This window comes from Punica granatum, chromosome 7 (genome assembly GCF_007655135.1).
Source record: "Punica granatum isolate Tunisia-2019 chromosome 7, ASM765513v2, whole genome shotgun sequence".
NCBI lineage: Eukaryota > Viridiplantae > Streptophyta > Magnoliopsida > Myrtales > Lythraceae > Punica > Punica granatum.
This window is the reverse complement of record NC_045133.1, coordinates 9,496,299-9,518,827: the sequence shown is the minus strand read 5'-3', so window position 1 is coordinate 9,518,827 and position 22,529 is coordinate 9,496,299. Positions and strand designations below refer to the sequence as shown.

Here is a 22,529-nt window from a genome sequence, read left to right as displayed (position 1 = left end):
ACGTGTAAGAAACCATTACAACAATGCCAATGCGATCCACGTGGTAAGTCGATACACCTTGGAACGTCAAGTGCAACTATCATCACATGAAACAACACATTTGATATAGCCTATTAAATATCTATTGAACAAAGAAAGTTACTAGTCTGCAGATAATGATAAAATCTGACGTTCTTCCTATTTAAGACAACTTCAAAGTCTAAATGAAAGGGAAGAACCCTCGGTGAAGAAAAGAGGGCTAATTCTTCCATACATACTGCAAAGTCCCAATGCAGGTTGCCATTGTGGATTTTCTCTGCCTTTTCCTGCATGGTATAAATAATTTTGGGGGAGAAACAACATGAACATCGTGACTCTATGCACCGTACATTTTCCGGCCACAGCGGTCACAAACATGTGGGGAATTTGGGGTCGAATTTTCTGGCTTTGTCCTCAGCATCCTTGGCAGATCGATCTCGAAAACATCGTGCAAAGCCTTCGCACCTTCTCGAAGCTCGTCAGCACTGAGAGGGAAAAAAAAATGTAGAATCCCAAGTAAATGTCCAATATAGTTGCAATTTGGGCTGAAATAGGTATATAAGATAACGTTCCATGGTTTCAGAACCTGACTGAACTGAGACCAGACACATAGCTGTCGCGAGATATATAGAATCCTAAGTAAAACTACTAAAAATATAAATATAATGAACTTAGGGAAGAACATGCCCACTAGATAGGCAATTCAATAGAATCATTCGTAGTTCCAGATTTCTTATGGAGCTGACCGAGTCCTTCTTTCCTGGATTAATAGTTAAAGGGCGAGTCCGATGTGTTCATTTGCAGACAGTTTTGTCATGAATTATAAAGGAGCTAAAACTGCCCAGTCAACCAGACTGACCAGCTTGTCCGATGTGACCTTTGAGGCCATGAATGAAAGATCAGCCGAATGCAGCTATCGAACTGAAACCTTTGCATGCCTCCGTTACCCATTGGGATGATGAGGTGCGGAGGAGATAAAGAATAATGAAACTGCAAGTTACATGAAACTGCAGAGAAAACAGCAATGCCTTCTCTTACCTCATTGAAAGAGGAGGGGTGAGTCTGATAATAGTATTATGAGTGGGCTTAGCGAGAACTCCCCTCTCCTTCAACTTCAGACAGATGTCGTATGCAGAAACTGGGGACAGAGCAGCGCCATATAGCTCCACCGCATTGAACAGGCCTCTGCCTCGTACTTCCTTTATATAATCGGGAAATTGCCTCTGAAGCTCGGCTAACTGTTTCCTCAACTCCTCTCCCATCTGAGCTGATCTGCAGTTAGGGAAAGAGTATAAAGATAAAATATTAAAAAAAACAGATGACTCATGTTAAGCTAATCAAGTTGTCCAAGAAGCAGAAAGAAGAAGAAATGATGCATGTCTTGTATTCGACTCGAGTTATCTATTTCATTAGTATTATTGCCAGTCCACAAGCGCTTAATGAAAAAGCCCAGCATTCTCTGAATTTATAAGCTTGCCATGTGAGAAGGAATTACTTGCAATAAATATAAATAGGCGGTTAAATAAATAAAAAGCACATAGACAAGCGAGGTACCTCTCCACAAGCTGCTCGTCCTTGATCACATCAAGAGAGGCAACAGCAACAGCACTAGCCAAAGGATTTCCCCCAAATGTACTGAGTAAGATAACAAACAAAAGCACAGTATCTGTATATCAGATTAAAATTCAATCATCTACCATATACAGCTTAACGGAGTTCAACAGCTTAAAAAGTAAGTAGAAGGAATAATTTAGCGAAGGAGGGTTCAAACTTCAAAACTGTCTAGCAATAGCATTTTCAAGTTTTCTTGATCTTCAAGGTTGTAAAGATAGAGACTTCGATGACTTTACGGCCAACAAAAAGAGGACAGAAAAGGATTGGACTGACCTTCCATGCTCTCCTGGTCGAATACAAAGCATCACATGTTTGTCTGCAAGAACTGCACTGACAGGTATTACTCCACCTCCCAGTGCTTTGCCCAGAATCTATTCCATAAAGAAACAAACAGTTTGATGAAGGCCTAGAGTGCACATTAGATCTTTCTCCCTATGACTTCGGAAATACAGTAAAAAAATAGCCTTACCACTACATCAGGGCGAACTTCTTCCCAATCACAGGCCAGCATTTTTCCGCTCCTTGCTAGACCACTCTGTACTTCATCGGCGATCATTAAGATGTTATGCTTCGAGCAAAGATCTCTAACAGCTTTCAGATAGCCATCAGGAGGAATTATGACCTAGCAAGAAAAAATGAAGAAATAACTTCTAATGTTAACCAAATAGCTTCAGTATAATAAAAATAGTGTATTATTGTTCACAAACAGGAGACGAATATGGAATTTACATTCTGTTAAAAGTCACGTACCCCAGCCTCTCCTTGGATGGGCTCAAAGAGGAATCCCGCTATTTGATTTCCTTTTTCTAGAATCACAGCGAGAGAATGAATTCAGAGAAAATAAAATAAAGGCCAAAATTCTAATCGTGAAATTATATAGGGAGACCACAAATCAGAAGCAAGGAGCTGTAAATATAAATTCATCAAGCCCCCATGTTAAAAAGTAAAATGAAACCTTTAAAGATATCCTCTAGGGCGGCTATGTCACCAAAATCAACTTTAAGGTGACCGGGCAACAAGGGTCCAAAACCACGAGTAGCCTCATTGTCGCAGCTCATGGAAATCATGGCCAACGTACGGCCATGGAAGCAACTGCAGCACGAGACAATGATTGCCTGCATTGTATTACAATATATTTCCTTTAAATATGACTGAGTCTTCGATTAAAAGTACAGAAACAGGATATTCGAAATGGGCAAGAGGCAGTAACATTGATACTAAAGTAACAATGAATGAAGAGATTACTACATTAGAAGAGTTTGAAAATATTTAAAATCCTAACACTGATTCTTTCAGAGCCTCTCACGTTAATCTCTAATAGTTGCAAATATATTCAGCTTCCTTCCCAAGTGAATGATTGTTCTAAAGTGGCCCCACAGTTATGAAAACACAATAAAAGATCATGGAGGGTTTGATACATCAAAAGCACATACCCATCAGACTTCTTTGAGGCCACAGATGTCATGGTACACTTAGCTTCGGTTCTTAGATATATCACAATGCCGCATTGCCTCTCACTAATCTGAGAATGGTCTTTTGATTAGAGTAGGGGTCGCAAGATCTAGTGGTATTTATCGGGGATTCTATTTATTATAATCCTTAACTCTACCGTATAAATCATTCTCTGCATCACCTGCAGCAAACTAATTATATAACAGCTACAATTAGATACCCCAATGACATAATCATACCTCATCTTTAGGGATTTTTTTCTTCTCGTAACCCCATTTCCTTGCTAGCTTCAGGGCCGTTTCCACACCTTCAGCACCAGTATTCATTGGAAGCACCATATCATACCCAAAGATGCTTCTCAATTGTGCTGCAAGCACTGGAAACTTGTCATTATAAAATGCCCTGGAGCTGAGAGTCAGCTTTTCTGACTGCTCTTGCAACGCTTTCACTATCTTCGGGTGACAATGTCCCTACACCAGAATATATGAAGTTAAGAAAAACAAAGCAAGATCATGCCAGAGAAAAGGTTTTGATTTCAGTTGTTTGCTAAAGATGAAAAAAACATGAAAATTTTACCTTAATGACGGAAAATTGAAATATGACAAGAATCATTTGGTGAAGATCAATTTATCACCTGGTTAACAGCAGAGTAAGCTGCAAGAAAATCCAGATACTTGTTTCCCTCAGGATCCCATACGGATGACCCCTTTGCTTGAGAAAATACAATAGGAATCGGGTGGTAACTGCAGGTCAAGAAAATGGACAATGAGGATAAGAGTCTTGTCAGTAATCAATTCTCACTCAATCACATCAGGAAAGGGTGCAAATAATTGCCTTCATGCAAATGCGAAAGTTAGATTCAGTTATATTAACCATTTGAGATACAATTGGGGAGAGTTCAGTTAATCTCCAATAAATTTGGTAGGCATGTAGAACTTAAATATAATATATATCGATTGGTGAATGAACAATCTTGCAGTCTGTTACAATACATCAATCAAGAACAATCTTTTTTCACTTTTCACGTACATCAAGCAAGGCATCTCAATCAAAAATCATTCCAATCATCTCAAATTTCAATTTGTAAAAATGAACCGGTAGTTAACAAAGTAGATTGAGATCATCAGGAAAGAAGACAAATCGATCAACCTGATGCAGAACTCACAGCCCATAAATAAATTAACAATTAAATGAATAGACAAAAAATAGAATTAAAGGACGATTTATATATCTCCACAAATTCCAGCAATCCCATGGCAATGAAATCAAGAGAGGACGATGACATACAACCCACAAGCCAAACATAGTAGAGCCGCCAACTTCTCTGGCATTTCTAGAAACCCAACTACGAACAGGGATTAATAAGATCAAGAAACAAGATCATTTGACCGATTAAACCAAGTACAAGAGCAAGAATCAAGAAGGGAACGAGCTTCTCCAACCATATCTAAGAACCAATCTAAACCACAATTGGTGGAACCCAGAGAGAAGATAACATGGGCTAGCGAGACAAAACCACGACAAGCCAAAGAACAGCAAAGGAACGAACTTGTCAGACATTTCCTAAAGACCCAGCCGAAGATAAACAGATACAAACAGGGGAAGAGAAAGAAGACTGACTTGTGGGCACTGTATTCATATTCCAAGCTGATGATCTGCTGAGACGGAGAGAAGAAGAAGAAGAAGAAGAAGAAGAAGAAGCAGAGGAAGGGATGGATCGTTCAGGGATGGCGCCAAAGCTCCTCCTCGCACCCCACAGAGCCTTGCTGTTTAACAGACATTGAAGGGGTCTCCTTGCCTTGGTTGCTGCCATTTCTTGATGGAATATTAGGGAATAGGATTGTGATAGAATGATGATATGATAATCACTCCCTCCCTTCTCCTTCTTTTATCTTTTATTATGTAAGTGTATGTGTATACAGACACACACACACACACACATATATATATATATATAGCTCCTTATCAGAATCAAGAAAATGGAAATCTGCGATTCAAGCAAATACGAGGATTCCCACTCTCTCCCTCGCTTGTCTATATCCATCGGCTGACAGTGATCGTCGAATTATGATAAAAGGCCAAGTTGGGGGTGTCTCACATCCCAAAGCATTATCTGAATCATTTCCTCACATGAATCCTTATCTAATGAAAGCTCATTTTTCATCAAGTATTCTTATTATATTATAATAGTGAATCATCACTTTAAATAATAAGTTTACTATTTAATAAATTTCTTAGTTTCTTGTTATTTAATAAATTCCTTATTATTTCGTTACCGACAGTGACCTGATAAATTGTGACGTGACAACTTCCGATTAGCATGTGCAAAATGCTCCTTTTAAAGATCCTCTTAAGATAAATTTACTCCGTTATTATTATCATCAATAAAATGAACGAATTATGATAAGATAACTTGCTAATCCATCATGCTTACTTGCAACTAATGATGCCTCCTCGCGGTAGGTTGCAAGATTATGTAAAACTTTTTTTTTATCAATTAAATATTAGCTCTATTTATAAATTTCGAACATGAAATTTTATTTGAAATGAAGAGGTAAGAGATTAATTATCTTTTAATTACCTTTCCAAGCAACAAAAAAAAAGAGAAGAGATTAATTCTCTTTTACCAACGTAGCTCTCCCTTTCTCTAGAGATGAATTATTATCATGGTATTAATAAGGAAAAAGTGAATAAATAAATAAAAATTAGAAAAGAAGGGAGGGATTGGGATGGATAGGAGCCGCGTCAGATTGCGATGATATGATATGATATGATAGGGGGGCACTAGGAGGAGGAGGTGGAGGAGGAAACGCAAAACCAGAAGCGGCGATTGGCGTCCTCTTTGCGTCTGGGAAAGGGTTTCCTTTCCCCGTTCCCATAATTTGTACTGAATTTTTTTTTTTTCATTTATGGTCCTTTTACTCTTCGAGAATATAGAGAAAATAATAGGCGAGACTAATATATTAATATAGCATGTACTAATTTTAATCAAATATAAAAAATATATATAATCATCTTAAACTTCACAAAAATAATATGTGCGCTAGTCTACTCTAATACTTTCTCAGCACACTGCACTTGGCCAACCCAGAATATAATTTTTTAATATATTCCCTTTTTCGTCGGACTTTGCTTAGACAAAATATATATGTATTTGATATGATGTTATCATTTTTAAAACCCTAGAAAAAATTACCACATAAAGACCCCACCTATAAAATTAACCTCGGACTGTCTCACGGTGTTAAAACAGCGATGTTAAAACTGCTGCTTGCGGTTATAAAACACGTCCATTATTCGGTGATCAACACAGGCTCTGTAATACTTCAGAAAGTGCTAGAAGTCGCAAATGACTTCGATGGCCTCGAATAATGCAGCTCGGGCCTCAACAAGGTCAAGCAACCTCGATCCAGGCTGTCGAATGTCCCTCCACAAAAACTTTACAATAACCCTTTTTTCATTTCATCCAGATTTACATGCATAAACTTAAAATCACATCATCACTACATGATGGATGCAACTGTACCAAAAATTATCCAATTTTGAGACCCTATGAACTGCCTGCACTACAACAATCCTGAAATCAGAGGATACGAACATCCATCGAGAACATTATTGATCCTCAAGCTAAACCTGAGACAGCACTATCTAGTTGACTATTTCACAACTTCAAGCCGGGTGACAAGAAAAGCATACATGCAATATAAATTCAGATATTAAACAACACCCAAATTCACGCTAAAAGAAAATGTTCGATGAACGAATCTGACTTTAATTACTTCTCTCGATACATCCAAAACCAAAAGCACAGGTTACATAGTGAGCTCCTAATCCTATTGACTGTATATACAAAGGCACAAAAGCCCCACAATATCATAATCATTCATATCATAAAAGAGCTTATTTTTCCATTCTAAGCTTAGTGCATTACTGCTAACAATAAAAATGCTCCAACAGAAGACCATAACATGCGAACCCCCAACCCAATAGCCAAACGAAACTTGGCAAGCTAGAAGATCGAGAGACTTAATGCTCCATGGTGCTGCAGAGCTTGCAGCAAAACAATATATGTGGGAGATAGAGTCTAACCATCAAAATCAATCTCAATTGCATCACAATGGAAGCATAGAGAAGGTAAGATATAGAATATGGTTGTTGATAGAGCCTCATGACGTATGATGTCCATGGAAACAACCCAGTCAACAAGGAAAAGGAACTTCTCTAAGCTTTGTTTCCACCGGACGGAGCTATGGCAGCTGGATAAATTCTAGACACAATATATTGATCTGCTGATGGGATATTAATCAACATGTGTTTTACCTGTAAAGGCGTGGCCACTCAATAACAGGAGAGCGTCTTGATTTATTTCGGGAATAAAAAAAAACTTGAAAATATGCAGAATGCTCCAGAAAAGTGATTGAACTCTCAGTATCTATCTGAGAATCCACATTTGATGAAAAGCAAAACCAACGTGGACTGTTCAAAGGCACAAGAAGCCCTACTAAAAAGGGGATGGGCTAATAAGGGCAGGGCAAGAGTAACCAGGGAGGGTTCCAACAAAGTAATATTAGTGAAGCAACGGATTTGTCAGCACCAGGAAGATAATAATAAATGAATCGGATTCATCCAAAAAAATAATAGATGAATCGGAACACCAAAATATAGGTCTAGGAGCAGTGTAGTACTGAAATGTTGAGACATGGGTTCTTAATCATTTATCCTATGCATTTCCCAATTCCAGGACTAATATCGGAATCAGATTTGGAATATCTTTAGAGCTGAGAACTTTGGTAATTCGGAAACTGAATAACAATTTGTATGGTTTATACGAGATCTGCTGACCAAAAAAAAAAACAGCATCATAAACTCTAACATGGAAAAAAGAAAATCAACAGTTACGGATCCTGGAAATGGAGTCGACGGACAGAATTACAACTAGCACAGTGAAACTGGTAATGAAAAGTGAGATGAAAATGACTGATCTCCAATTTCTCCATGAACACCAAGCAGTGAGAAGATAACAGATTGGAAATTAGGTCGAAGCAAGCTGATCACAGATATGCCTTGCCCAACTAACAAGTCAGGAAAGAAAGATCCTATCAACCCTACAGTAGGAAAGACAAGGAAAGTCCATGATCAACCCTATAGAAACTACTAAAAGGGACATTCGCGAAGGAAACGAGAAAAGACTTTCACCCTAAAAGACTACGCCGTAAGAATGGTTTGATCAGGTGGACATTATAAATGCTTGAATCAAGTTTTCGGCTGTACGGTTCTGCTCAGGAGTGCCGGCTATATGAGCGATACGATCACCCCGGGAAGATTTGGGATCAGAAATCTCTATCATTGCACCAGATATCTGGAACAATCAAAGGGGTGAGAATCCATCATATCATATTTTATAGCAGAAAGACATTCCCTGGGATAGACATGCTACGACTCGATTCCCTCAAGGAAAATGTATCAATATTGTTAACCAACCTTTGGATAACGCATAATATAGACAAGGAATGAGAAGGTAGTAAAGAATGCCTATAATGATAAGCACCAAGAAAAGGACAATAGACAGCGAAATGGACCAGATCAAGAGCCTATATCTTTCAATCAACAATTTTCTCCTTTCAAGGGTGTTTTAGTGCCTTGATAGCAAAAGGGTTGAGGCTGACCAAAATAAGCATAACCATATTTCTTCCAATTGGAAAATAAGCACAATCTTACATAGCTAATACTTAAGAGATGGATTCAATATTTTCTGCAAAGAATTCAGAAAAAAAGAGGTCCTTAGAGTGATCTTAGAAACCTAACTGGTATAAGCATATATAACACTACGATGACTATGGTTAGGTTCTCTAAATCATCTTAAAGCATAATATCTATGCAGTTTTCAACAAACTCAGCAACTTTGATCTTATCAGCAAGGCAAAGGACGTATCAAACTCAAAACTGTCAAAAGCAATGGCATGTTCAAGACTGGACAAAGAGAGAGAGTGCAACACAGAAAGCCCATAAGAGCAAAAGTCCATTGACACGGTAATTTGCAATGGGATGGAGGATGGAAAGAAAGAGAGTGAGAGAGGCAGTGAGGGAAGGAGAGGGAGAGAGTTTAGGAAGCAAAGGGGGAGAAAGAGAGAGAGAGGGGAGAGATAGGAGGAAGAGGGAAGAGGCAAGAGTAATGGAACAGAAATAGCAAAATTAACTTCACGAAAGAGGATGACAACCTTACGGATATTTGCTATATTTGCCCCTCCTTTACCAATCACTTTTCCTACAGCATTTGCAGGGACCAAGATTTCAAGTGCTGAAGGAGGAGGTTCCAAACTACAAAGGCATATTAGTAAAATAACGTCAATAAGATGAATTTGAAGGAAATCTGAGAACAGTAATGTGAAAGCACGATAAAGTACAATACTGACCCACTGAACAACTTGGATGTGTAGGAGGACATAGATCCATAGCCATTATCACCCATCTGCAAAGAAAACATGAGTTAAAAGAAAAGCCAAACAAAGATTCCCAAATAACAGAAAATATGTTTATAGTTTCACGTATATGAGATATGACTCAAGAAAAGAGAGTCAATCTTAAGCCCAATAGAATTAACCAACTACTCGATGCCTCAAAAAATCATCAGTGTGAAAGAAGAGGAATGCACTTTTGGAGTTCACTCACTTGAAGGTTCCATATAAAAAGAGCAAATATCAAACCGTATCTAGATATAATGATTATGCCTACCGATAGAGAACCATATCCATAAAGGCTGCTTGAAGAAACCATGCCCAAGCCACTACCAGCTTCAGCCCTCTGGTCATAACCCAATGGAGCAACTGGAGGAGGAATAGGAGGCAACACAGATGATAGAGAAAGACCAGTCCCACCCCCAGCATATAGAGAATCAGTCCCTGCAGAGAGGTTCTGATTGCCATCCTTTTCTTTCAATACATCATCTCGGAGCCTCAGCACAATTTGTATAAGGGCATCTCTTACATTTCCCACTTCTCCACCAACCTGTGCAAGGACAAACAATGAAAGTCCATTGCTGTTAAGTAAAAATAAAGGAGACAACAAGCAGAAATTACAAGTCTCAGATATAACTCGAACCTCAACTAGTTCATCATTTGCTTCAGCACATTTCGGTATCTTGCCCTTGGAGATACGAATATCTGCTCTAGTTGTCTTGCGAATTTCACTAACTATAGAACCACTCTTTCCTATAATGCAACCAATGACCTTCGATGGAATGAGGAGTCGCATTGAAACAGTGTTTTCATCTTCATCATTTATCTTGCCTTGGAGCATCAGAACAGCTTCAACAGCCATGGATTTCAGATCATCGGGTGACTGTAAGGTAATGGGCACCCATTAAAATAAAGTCTTACCGAAAAAGTCTTTTTCGATTACAAGGAGGCTAACAAGTCTAGTAAAGAGATAGCAAAGAGAAATAAAGGGATACAAAAAGTCCCACAAGTGAGAATCGATACCATTGAACCATATCTCTTTCTCAAGTCTTATTGATAAATAAGCAGCAAGAACCAAGTGTGTAGTAAACCCACTAGATTAAACCAATCAAAATGACATGCTATTTAAAAGAGAAGTTTCATCTGCAGGCATCTCCTCGAATTGTCAAGTAAATCGCATTCAACCCAAGTTATAGAACAAAAATACGAAATTAAACAGGGAAAAGAGTTTGAAGATTCTTTTTATTAAATTATCACATCATAACGTGTTTATGGACAACAGCTCCCTTGATTGTAAGATGAATAACATTTGCGGAAATCCTACTATTTCAAACTCTATCTTGAATATACAATGGCATATAATGAAAAAGGTTAAGGGTCATAGGAAGAACGGCAAACCTCTGTTGAAGAAACTGTAATTATACACTCATCACGATCATTCTTGGTATCATTAACCTCAATGCGAGCCCCAGTGGCCTGCCTTATGCTCTTAATAGTACCCCCTCCCTTTCCAATGACACGTCCGATCTTGTCAAAGGGGCACAAGACCCTAACAATCAACTCCTCCGACCGAGAAGAGCCTCCAAGGCCAGAAACTAAAGGGAGGGCTGATGAATACATGGGCCATGGATTTGCAGCATCAGCAAAACCCTGAAGCTCCGGTACAGATGTTAAGATTGGAGGAACAGCTCTGGAAGAAAGTGGATCGCTGGCACTAGGGTAAAGTCCAGTTGGAGGGTATATGGGAATATCAGGAGGGATTATTATGCTCGGAGGATTTTCAGGTACGGTGGTATCAAGGGGTACATCCTCCTTGGGGCTGAACCTGTACATAATCGCAGAGACTGCAAACAGTGCTTTTTTTACTGATTCTGGCTCGCCCGTTATCTAGAAAGAGGGAAATTCCAAGTAAGAGCATGTACATATACCATTATACACAAGCTCACACCGGCCCAATAATCAGAACAAGATCCTTTCTATCACCCAAATTTCGCATATACGATGACCAAAACACATGATCAATCAAATTCTCGAGACAATTATCACATTATAAACACGAAACATGTTTGGTTCAGTGCAACAAAGTTCTTCCATCAATAAGTAAATCTTCGCAATTAAATCAACCCATTTCAAATTCATGAACACATACTAACCACGACGAAGTTGTCGAAATCCATTGCACACGAGTGACTCGGGTCTGATGAATCCTTGGGGGTGACCTTAATGTGTGTCCGAGTCTTGCTCCTCACTCTCTTAATAGTAGTACCGGCCTTCCCAATGATCGTTGCTGATTGGCTTGTCGGGACAAGAATCTGGCATTCCTCCCTGTCTCTCCTACCTTTGCCGTTGTCTGACTCGGAAAAAGCGCTTGCAACTGAAGTTGCAATTGCAGAATGTACCCTAAGAAGGGCATCCTGTGCCGGGCAGAGAGGCTTCTCCTCGTCGAAATCATCATCAAGATCGAAACTTCCCTTCTCCTTGACATAGCAGTATATGGTTATGACCCGATGCTTAGAACCACGGAACGGGTCAACCACCTTGACCTTTGCTCTCGTGTCCTGTCTTATGGAGTTGATGACCTTACCGCTCTTACCGATGACGCTCCCAATGACCCCGTCGGGGCAGAGTATTCTGTACACGACCAAATCGTCGCTGCCCTTCTCATCTCTGTCCGTCGCACGTCTCTTGAAGGCCTTGTTGTCACCCTCGTGGTCTCTGGGACGAGGTCGTTTCCCAGAATCAACCATTCTTGAAGCGAGTCAATGGCCAAGAACGGCCGCCGGGAGAAGGGAAACCCTAAGAAATCGGCGGCGCTGTGATTGCAGAGCTGGAAGAGAAGCCCCCGGAGGAAAAAGGCGGTCGGCCCGGAGGAAGAGACTGCCGGTTTTAATTTTCCGATAAACTTCAATTTGGTCCTTGTAGTTTGAGTAACTCTGAAATTGCTCCTTGTGGTTTTATACAGTCTCAAGTTGCTCCCTGTAGTTTTAGTAATCTCGAAATACGCCCAAGGGTTAGCAATGCCATCTCAACTAGTATGTAAGCTGCTGCTATGCGCCGTTATCTTACTTTTTGTTGCTGGCAATAATATTTAGGGTAAATTTCGACGACACTTCTTGTAGTTTGTAAAATAGCCAGCAACACCCTCTCCTTTCAAAATTAGCTACGCACCACCCCTCATTTTGCATATTTCTATTGTTTTTCCTTAAATCGAGTCGGATTTGGTTCAAGTAAAGAAATTAGGCAACAGATCGTTTTGTGCAGTTTTGTGACATGGGATCCACCTGGTAAAGTGAATATTTTCTCGGTGCCATGTCAGCGAAAGGAGAGGTGTTATGTGGCTAATTTTTTAAAGGGGATGTGTCGCTGGCCACTACATAAACTATTAGGGGTGTTATCGAAATTTCTCCTAATATTTAATCTTATAGTTAATCGCCTAAAAGAACATGATTTTTGCACTTTTTTCAAATATAGCACGACATTTAAAAAATATCACAGAAATGCACGACCTTTGTATTCTTTCTTAAATGTAACACGACCTTTAGAAAATAGCACAAAAATGCATGATTTTTGTACTTTTTTCCTAAATATAGCACGACTTTTGAAAAATAGCATAAAAAGACAGGACCTCCAAGTTAGTTGCACATCTAACACGATGTCAATTATTTCGCCAACTGTAACGGCTATGGTTAGCTCCCTGTAGGCTACTACTGTTACATTTGATGGAATATTTGACGTCGTGGTAGAATCGCAACTAAACCTGAATGTCATGTCTTTCTGTATTATTCTTTAAAGATTGTGCATATTTCATGCTTTTCTTTGCTTTTTTTCAAAGATCATGGTATTTTAGGAAAAAGTACAAATGCCGTGTCTTTTTGTACTATTTTTTAAAAGTCATGTTATGTTTAGGAAAGAATATAGAGGTTGTGTCTTTTTACATTATTAACCCTTAATTTTATAAACCGAAAGTGTAAAATTACTAGATTTTTAGACCCATGCAATGCACATTTTTATAAAAAGAAAAATCTATAATAATGAATTGAATTTATGATTATAAAATAAAAATCAATCATAATTATGAACTAACATATTTATTAATTTCTTTTGTGGATAAATTATCGTATCACTAATTTTAATGGATAGTGAGAAAAATTATAAATTTAAAAATGTATTTTAGAAAAAAGATTATCAAACTATATCATACTCTCTCTAAGGCATAAATTATATAATAAAAATAAGAGAATATTAAAAGTCCTACCTAAGTTTCGGATATCACTATTCACTTCGTTGGTTGCAATCTTGATTCATGGTGAACTTGATAATATGCTTCTTTTTTGTGGGCTCTGATGGAAATATGCCATTTGAACTATACTAAAAAAGACAGAAGTTAAGTTAGAATTATAAATTAATTGAAGAAAATACTTATGTTACCTTGAAAATATTTTGCCTAATAGATAGGAATATTCGAACCAAGAGTTTGTATTGATATTGGCAAAACAACCTCACCACCTGCATATGAGCTCCAAAACTAACTTATTGAAAGATAATACAACTAGTTTCTTAGACCGGTGCAATGCATGGGTTGATAAACAAATATTTATAATTAAAGAATTGAATTTCTGAATATAATATAAAAACTAAAATAAATAATAATCATGAATTAAAATATTTTAATAATCTCTCTTGTAAATAAGTTATTGTGTCAATATTTCAAGTAGATAAGTGAGGAAAACTATATATTATAAAATGATTTAGGGTAAAAAGGTATACATAACTAAACTGTATCATACTTTTTATGAGGCATAAATTACATAACAAAAAGTAAATAATTTAGACAAGTACCTAATTTTAGGAGAAATAAAACAATTCACTTTGTTGCTTCGAATCTTGATTCATGATGAATTTGATAATAAACTCCATTTTTTGTAGGGTTTAATAGAAATATGCCAATTGAACAATACATAAAAAAGTGAAATTAAATTAAAAATATAAATTAATTGGAAGAAATTACTTACTTTACCTGTAAATATTTTGTTCAATAACTAGGAATACTTGAACCAAGAGTTTATAGTATAATGAAAAAACATGATTATTCAAAATGTGAGCTCCAAAACCGACTTATATAGAGATATTTATGCAATCAAGACAATTCAAAATTTAAAAGCCATAATTGTACGAACTTTGGAGCTCGCGTTATGAATCCTCTACCGATTCTCATAGGGGAGGAGTCGCCACATACCTATTCAAGGCCGTTGAGACCTGAAGCTGATAAGTTGTCCGAGTCTAGGAGGGAATATGATACTACCACCTAGGTTTATTAAGGTCATGGTCCTACAGAATCAGAAGGGGTTCTATTACGATCGGGTTTCCGCAATTACTTGAGAATTGTTTCTCGGCCTACCTGAGTTTTGCCAAATTTTAATTGATTGTCGAGTTGTTTAATCATTATCCACACCCTTGCACATATTTTTGAAATGCGTGAATGATATTTTTGAAATGCGTGAATGAACTTGATCAATTTAATTGGATTGGGCACATGAGATGGACTCACCTATTACTTAGGCCTTCAATGGGCCCACTTCCTATCCATCTTACATGATTAAACCAATTCCATCGATCCAATCCTCGTGTCTTCTCGCAATCCACATGGGCTAACCTCAGGATTATTCCCTATGACTTATCGAGTACTAAAATTGTGTCAGTCCACTATTATTCAAACAGTCGAATTTCAAATATTTTTTAAACTAATTAAATTAACTAAAAGTAAGCAAATTAATTGAGATTTAAAATCAATGGTAATATACCTAGGATATACAATTTCACTTAATAATTAATCTCGAGTCAATCTCTCTCTCCTAATATTATCGAATTATCAAATGGTTAATCTAGGATTCTAACGTCTTCCTATACCTCTCCAGAACATCATAGGAACGTATTCTCTTGTAAATAATTGGTCACTCTATTCCTAGACTAGACGATTAGCGAGAATCCATTATGAATCAATCCTAACTCGACTACCTAAGGCGAGCAAGTATATCCTTATCCTTTTCGCTAATAATCCCGTCTTCCGACCAAGACTAACTTAGGCCATTCATATCACAGGTAAATCTAGAATTCCCCTCCCGAGTTCATCAAGTTTACCAAATCACCTCAATCGGTGACCAATCAATTGAAATGCATTAAGCATGACTAAGGATAAACAATTGTAGATAAAATCAAGAGAGTTAACAATTCTCGATCAATTATCAAGATCCATCGTAACCCTAGGAAAATAAATTTAGTTCATGCTAGAAATAATAAAAGACATCGTTCTAGAGAGAGAGAACAACATAAACATCGAGTAAACATGAGTTGAGGAAAAGATGGAAGCCCGGCTGTCACTCGAAGCTCCGTGTTCGTCCTCGATCTCTTGTTCTCCCTCCGCCATGTATATACTTCTGTCGAGGCGTCTCCCTTTTCCAAACGTACGTTCAGCCTCTTCACCCTAATAGCCAAAATTAAAATCCCCATAGCAAGAATCTCTTTCAATCTATTTCCTAATTTTCTTCTAATTTTCCTATCTTTTTTTTCAAGAAAGATACCTCTAGGAAATCTCAATCTTTTTTCCCATAAATAACCACCAAAATACATCCCAAACATATCTCTTTGCACCCAAAATATCTAGGAGAAAACTCGGACATATATGGTAGGATTGGGCAGCAGCTCTGGTGCCACAACACCGAATTCTAGAGCCTTAGCAATGTCTAATTCTGTGATGCTTATTTTCCACTTGTCATATCTCCCTTGTTTGGGCTCCAAATGACGAACCGTTTGAACCATCACACTCCTGATTCGACAAGCTTTCCAACCTTATGCAATTTGCACCAATCTCATTACGTTTAGCCTGTCCAAAAAATATCAAGAAATAAGAGGCTGCAATGACCGATCAACTAAATGACTCAAAATCAAATAAAAATACACAAAACTAACATAAACTACTAAAACCTATCAAAATGCTTATGAATGAAAACTAAACTAAATACCACCAAAACAAACCTAAACTCGATGTACTAGCCACAATTATGTTCATAAAAAGCGTCCCACAACTCTATTTTTATAAAGTTATTAGCTTGAAACTCAATGAATAACCATATCTAAACTAACCGGATCATCCATGGGTCCAATCCTATCATAATTGATCGTAAAAAAATACATGCATGATCCGTAATATCGATATGACCATGACAATACAATTCCAAAAAATATATACATAACGATAATAAAGTACTACTTTAGGAATAGGTTACTCATATTGACAAGCCCAAATTCTTGAAACTTAGAAGAAGACCAATTTTAAATTTTCTTCTCAAATTTCTCTCGGCCTCTACCTCCCTCTGCCATGTTTTGATTGACAATGAACGAAAGGAAGCGTGAATTGATTTTATAGAAATGTGAGGCAGTGGAAAAAAATGAAAAGCATGAGCTGGTGATTAGTATAAGAAAAAATGACTATGCTTCAAGAATGATTGACACATGCAAAGTGAAAACCTCATCTTGTAAACTCATACATATATACATATATACATATATACATATATATTTTGATATTAGAAAATCATGTGGGGGCAAAATTTTGTACGATGAATTCATAAATAAGATTAAGATGCATATAATATATACACATTTATAAGTAGGTAAAAGAAATTCAAAATTCCACACATACACCTTATATTCTCCCATATTTTGTCGATGTGGGATTTGTCTAGTGTATAGACAAAGATCTCGGTATTTACTAATAAAAGTATTGATTGAGTGGTAAACAGCTCACCCCCGTAAGGATGAGAACACAAGTTCGAACCCCGGGAAGCGCACTTGTTAGGAGGGGGAATAACCTTTAATGCTCGATCTCCCGATTGGATTAGCCAGAACCCATTGGGCTTCTGGATACCAAGGTACACATCGAAAAAAAAAAAGATCTCGATATTCTATTAACAAATTGCGAAGCTTGTCATTCTTCTCTTCAGTCAAGGATGCTCCACTCTTAATGGGTTAACCGTCACCTATCATGATTTGTTCTAGTTCTCCAACTGGTTCTGGACGTATGTCATGAACTGAAAGTTTAGAAAGTTGAGTGGGGGTATGACTATAAGAATAAATAGTTGAGGGGCCTTTCTGCTAGGTTTAACTAATTCATGCTTTTGGGTCAGTGTAGTCGGTTAGAATAACAGAGAGAAAGGGAGAGAATATATAAGTGGAGGCAATCATCACCTTCGGTATCCATTCTGTGAATGTGATCATATCTCTCGAGTTGTAATAAGCCATCACTCTCTTGAATGCATTCTCTCTTTTTCCTCTGAATACCTGTGTTATTCTTCTTCTTCTCTCTGAGACTTCTCTTTCTGCTCTATGTTTTGTGCATTGTGCGTTGGACCATAACAATTGGTATCAAAGCTCGATCTTGGCATCAATGGCAGGAAACACACGTCTTCAGGAGCTCGGGAAATTAACGACAATCATGGAGGGGCAAGACAGGATTCTCACAGAGTTGAAGGCAAGACACTCAAATACCAATGGTCGAATCGATCAATTGGTTGAGATGATCAGTGGGTTGACGTTGCAGCAAACTCAACTCATGAGTCAGCTGCAAGGAGGTAAAATTGATAACCTTGCTGACTCTATAGCCAGTTTTTTGCTCATGCTGAACAATATTGCCACTAGAATTGGTAAATTAGAATTCCCTAAGTTCAATGGAGAGGAGGTCGAGAATTGGTTGTACAGATGTGAGCAATTCTTCGAGGTGGACAGAACACTTGAGGAACTTAAGCTTAAATTGGTTGTCATTCATTTGGAAGGCAGAGCTCTACAATGGCACCAATCCTATATGAAGTCCCTAGCAGTGGAGGGTAAGAATGTATCATGGAAGGATTACATAATGGCTATTGTGTTGAGGTTTGATGATACAGGATATGAAGACCCCATGACCGATTTGAAAAGCCTGAGACAGTATGGATCTCTGAAGGATTACATGAATGAGTTTGATACTATACTCAATAAGGTTAACATAAGTGAAGCTGATGCTCTTAGCCATTTCCTTGGTGGACTCAATGCTGAAATTCAACTACCTGTACGCATGTTTAAACCCTCAACCCTTGCTCAGGCTTACTCTTTGGCAAGGCTGCAGGAGTCTACTTACTCAGCTATGAGCACTCCGGGGTCCTTTACTCAAAAGCTTCAAGGGTTGTTTTCTCAGTACAGCCAATTTCGTGCCAATTCTTTTGTTGTTGCTGTGCCTAAGACAATGGGAATAGCAGCAAACCAGACTAAGAGCCCATCGACAATGCTTAGCAAACCTGGGGGTAATGGATTACTGCCTCTACCTGCTACTACTCCGTACAAACACCCACAAGGTGGCCCTCAGATGACGAGGCCTCTGAGGAAATTAACTTCAAAGGAATTAGAAGAAAAGAGATCCAAGAACCTTTGTTTCTGGTGCGATGAAAGGTTCACATCAGGACATAAATGCTCAAGGAGACAATCATTCATGATAGAAGTGGAGGTGTTGACTGAAGGACAGGAAGAGGTGATCCAAGAAGAAGACATTGCTAATGACGAAGCCTTGCATTTGATTTCAGTACATGCCTTAGCAGGGACAAGAAGTTTTCAAACAATGAGAGTTATGGGTGTTGTGGACAAGAAGCCCTTGCATATTTTAGTGGATTCTGGAAGTACTCACAATTTTTTGAATGAAAATGTGAGGAATAAGGTGGGATGGCCAGCAGAGAGCATTACACCAGTCAAGGTGTCAGTAGTTAATGGGCACGAACTCCTTTGCGACAAGATGTGTCGAGAGTTCCAATGGAGAATGCAAGGGCAGGACTACAGGGCGGACATGTTTCTCTTGGCATTGGACAGCTATGACATGGTTTTAGGTGTGCAATGGTTATCTACCTTGGGAGGCATTATATGGAACTTCAAGGAGCTCCAAATGAAGTTTCAAGTAAGGGGCAAGGAAAAGATGCTGAAAGGGGATCGCAAGGAAGATTTGAAGACCGTTAACGAGGCTCAAATGGATAAATTGCTGCAATAAGAAGGGCAATTGACAATGATGCAACTCAGCAGTTTGCAGCTAAGCAAACCGGGTAAAAGAAGTGTAAAAGAGGGCAAAGAAGGGGTTGATCAGCAACTCTCAAGTTTACTTGAAGAATTCCAAGATGTTTTTGGAGATCCTCATGGGTTGTCACCAGCCCGAGACTATGATCATCGGATACCATTCAAGGAAAGAGCTCAACCCCGTTAACACAAGACCTTATAGGTATTCTGCTACACAAAAGGACATCATTGAGACTATGACCAAAGAAATGAGGGAAACATGAGTAATCCAACCCAGTCACAGTCCATTTTCCTCCCCTATGGTGCTGGTTAAAAAGAAGGACGATACATGGAGGCTTTGTGTGGATTATAGAGGACTCAACAAGTTGACAGTGGAAGATAAGTTTCCCATTCCTTTGGTGAAGGAGCTGCTAGATGAACTACACGGCTTTGCAATTTTTTCCAAGATTGATCTTCGGGCAGGGTATCATCAGATTCGCATGTACGAGTCAAATGTATACAAGACAGCCTTTAGAACACATGAAGGCCATTATGAATTCTTAGTGATGCCTTTTGGCCTGACTAACGCCCCTTCCACCTTTCAGGCGTTAATGAACGAGGTATTTCGGCCCTTCCTTCGCAAGTTTGTTTTAGTATATTTCGACGACATTTTGGTATATAGTAGAGACGGGCAGCAACACTTGCAGCATTTGAAGAGGGTGTTTGAGACATTGAGGGAACACACTCTTTATGCTAAAATGAGTAAGTATAGCTTCGGTAGCATTGAAGTGGAGTATCTCGGGCATTTTGTTTCAGCAGCTGGGGTATCAACTGATCCTAGAAAGGTTCAAGCTGTGCAGGAGCGGCCAATTCCCAAAAATGTGAAACAACTGAGGGGATTCTTGGGTCTTACAGGATATTATAGACGATTTGTTAAAGGGTATAGTCATATCAGCAAGCCTCTTACTGATCTCCTTAAGAAAGATTCTTTTCAGTGGGGAACAAAGGCTCAAACAGCTCTTGAGACACTCAAGAAGGCCATGGTCTCCACTCTAGTATTAGCACTCTTAGATTTTTCTAAGGAATTCATAGTGGAAACGGATGCATCAGGGGCAGGGATTAGGGCAGTTTTAACTCAAACAGGGCACCACATTGCGTATATCAGCAAGATGCTGGCTCTCAAACATCAAGCTCTATCAGTTTACGAAAGGGAACTCTTAGCCATCCTTTACTCTGTTAGGAAATGGCATCACTATCTTAGCAGTGCACACTTCACTATCAAGACAGACCATCAGAGCCTGAAGTACTTATTGGGTCAAAGGCTCAATACTCCTTTTCAGCACACATGGCTTGCAAAGCTGCTGGGGTACGATTATGATATCTGCTACAAGAAGGGCAAGGAAAACAAAGTGGCTGATGCACTGTCAAGGATACCCTGTCATAAGCTAACTTTGTTGGCCTTATCAGCAGTTTCGTGGGACTTATATGACATAATACAACAAAGTTGGGAGACTGACAATTATTTAAAAAAGATCATTACTGAATTGCAGGAGGATCCCACTGTCAGCACCCAATTTTGGTCCACCGGCTCCAGAGAGGCAGAATCGTCATTTTGCCACCCGTGAGGGAAGTATTTCTGATTAATTACTTGAGCATTCACGACGTTTTGGAAATAGCAATTTTTCATAATTTAACACCAATTTTATGATTTTTTTCAAAAATAATACCGTTTGAGACGTTTTCGAATTTCGCGTACATCGACGTCAATTTTCAAAAATTCAGGACAAAATTCGAGATTGAAAATAATTCCATCGCATAATATCGATCAACGAATTTTTCTAAGTACGATGACGGTCTCGAATTATTTTTTTCCGACGTCCAATCAAGAAGACATAATTTTCAATTTGTACGCGCGTCGAATTCTTAAAAAAAAAAAAAAAAAAAGGTCAAGTTGGTCAGAGCCGGTCTGACCGACAGGACCGATGGGCAGGGTCGGTCAGAGCTGGTCTGACCGACCGTTGCCCACACACAAAAAAAAAAGGGTCAAGTCGGTCAGAACCGGTCAGAGCCGGTCTGACCGACATGACAGATGGGCATTTCTTTCCTTCCCGCCCACTTCTTTTCCTTTTCTTCTTCCTCTTTCCTCCTTCCTTTTTCCTTCCTTTCAGTTTGGTCCCTGCAATCAAAAAAACCGGGATCTTCGTTCTCGATTTCGCAAAATTTCCGGCGAAAATGTCGCCCGATCTCCGTTCCGTTTCCTTCTTCTTCTTCCTGGCAAAACCCTGGAAAAAAGGGGGGGCAGCTCAATTGCTGAAAAAAAAAAAACTCTCAGCTCACGGATTCCCTCAAAAAAACTTGGAGCTCGTACCTCACGGCAGCCGAAATCCCACAGCTCGTCCACAGACACACACGGCCCGCAGCTCGATTTTTATTTCCGGACAACTCCGAGCTCATTCCGGTCCGAACGCTCCCCAGCTCCAAACCTCTCCTCTCGCCCTCAGCTCGTCCGGATACTCCCCAGCCCGGAACTCACCCGCAACCCTCGGCTCCCGCACACGCTTCCCTCGAACTCCCGGGTTTCCTCCTTCCGTCGAGTCGCGCCACTGACCTCATAACCTTCCCTAATTTTCCTTGCAGGCTCGAGCTCGGACCACCCCGTAAGTCATTGCCTTCGGCGATCCACCCTAGCCCTGGCGATTCACGGTCGTCATCGAGCTTCGTCTGGTCATCCCCGGCGATTCGTGGACGCACGTCGGCCCAGTCCAGCAGCAGCCCGGCCCGCGGCCAACGGCCCAATCTGGCCCAGCGGCCCACTCGGCCCAGTTCAAATTCCAGCGGCCCATTCGGCCCAGTCCGAATTCCAGCGGCCCAGTCCAGTTCAGCCGGCCCAGTTCGGTCCAGTCAAGCCCGGCCCAATTCGTCCAG

General features: G+C 39.2%; 2 protein-coding genes across 6 annotated transcripts; both read right to left on the bottom strand.

The window, feature by feature from the left end:
• Window positions 1-15: 15 nt before the first annotated feature.
• LOC116215603 (ornithine aminotransferase, mitochondrial) lies at window positions 16-5,175 on the bottom strand. The gene is given in 11 exon segments (XM_031551374.1): window positions 16-503; window positions 1,057-1,290; window positions 1,573-1,653; window positions 1,906-2,003; window positions 2,102-2,254; window positions 2,383-2,438; window positions 2,588-2,747; window positions 3,324-3,554; window positions 3,719-3,827; window positions 4,705-4,751; window positions 4,754-5,175. Coding segments are annotated over 11 exon segments (1,461 nt in total). The 5' UTR covers window positions 4,898-5,175; the 3' UTR covers window positions 16-355.
• Window positions 5,176-6,816: 1,641 nt separating this feature from the next.
• LOC116215602 (KH domain-containing protein At4g18375-like) lies at window positions 6,817-12,409 on the bottom strand. 5 transcript variants are annotated; one of them, XM_031551370.1, is made up of 7 exons: window positions 11,693-12,408; window positions 10,938-11,426; window positions 10,183-10,422; window positions 9,817-10,089; window positions 9,498-9,553; window positions 9,303-9,402; window positions 6,817-7,404 (listed from the first exon to the last, which is right to left on the bottom strand). In XM_031551370.1, exons 1-7 carry the CDS (start codon window positions 12,284-12,286, stop codon window positions 7,306-7,308), a joined length of 1,851 nt encoding a protein of 616 aa, XP_031407230.1. In that variant the 5' UTR covers window positions 12,287-12,408; the 3' UTR covers window positions 6,817-7,305. The 5 variants fall into 5 exon arrangements, with proteins under 5 accessions (XP_031407230.1, XP_031407232.1, XP_031407233.1 ...); XM_031551372.1 differs by having other exon boundaries at window positions 6,817-7,370; XM_031551373.1 differs by lacking the exon at window positions 6,817-7,404 and adding an exon at window positions 7,923-8,447 and having other exon boundaries at window positions 9,148-9,402.
• Window positions 12,410-22,529: the final 10,120 nt, after the last annotated feature.

Coding starts and splice junctions, on each gene's coding strand:
- LOC116215602 (XM_031551368.1), bottom strand. CDS start 12,286: ATGGTTGATTCTGGGAAACGACCTCGTCCCAGAGACCACGAGGGTGAC. Junction 11,427..11,692: donor ATTTCGACAACTTCGTCGTG/GTTAGTATGTGT, acceptor CCCTCTTTCTAG/ATAACGGGCGAGCCAGAATC. Junction 10,090..10,182: donor CAAATGATGAACTAGTTGAG/GTTCGAGTTATA, acceptor GTCCTTGCACAG/GTTGGTGGAGAAGTGGGAAA.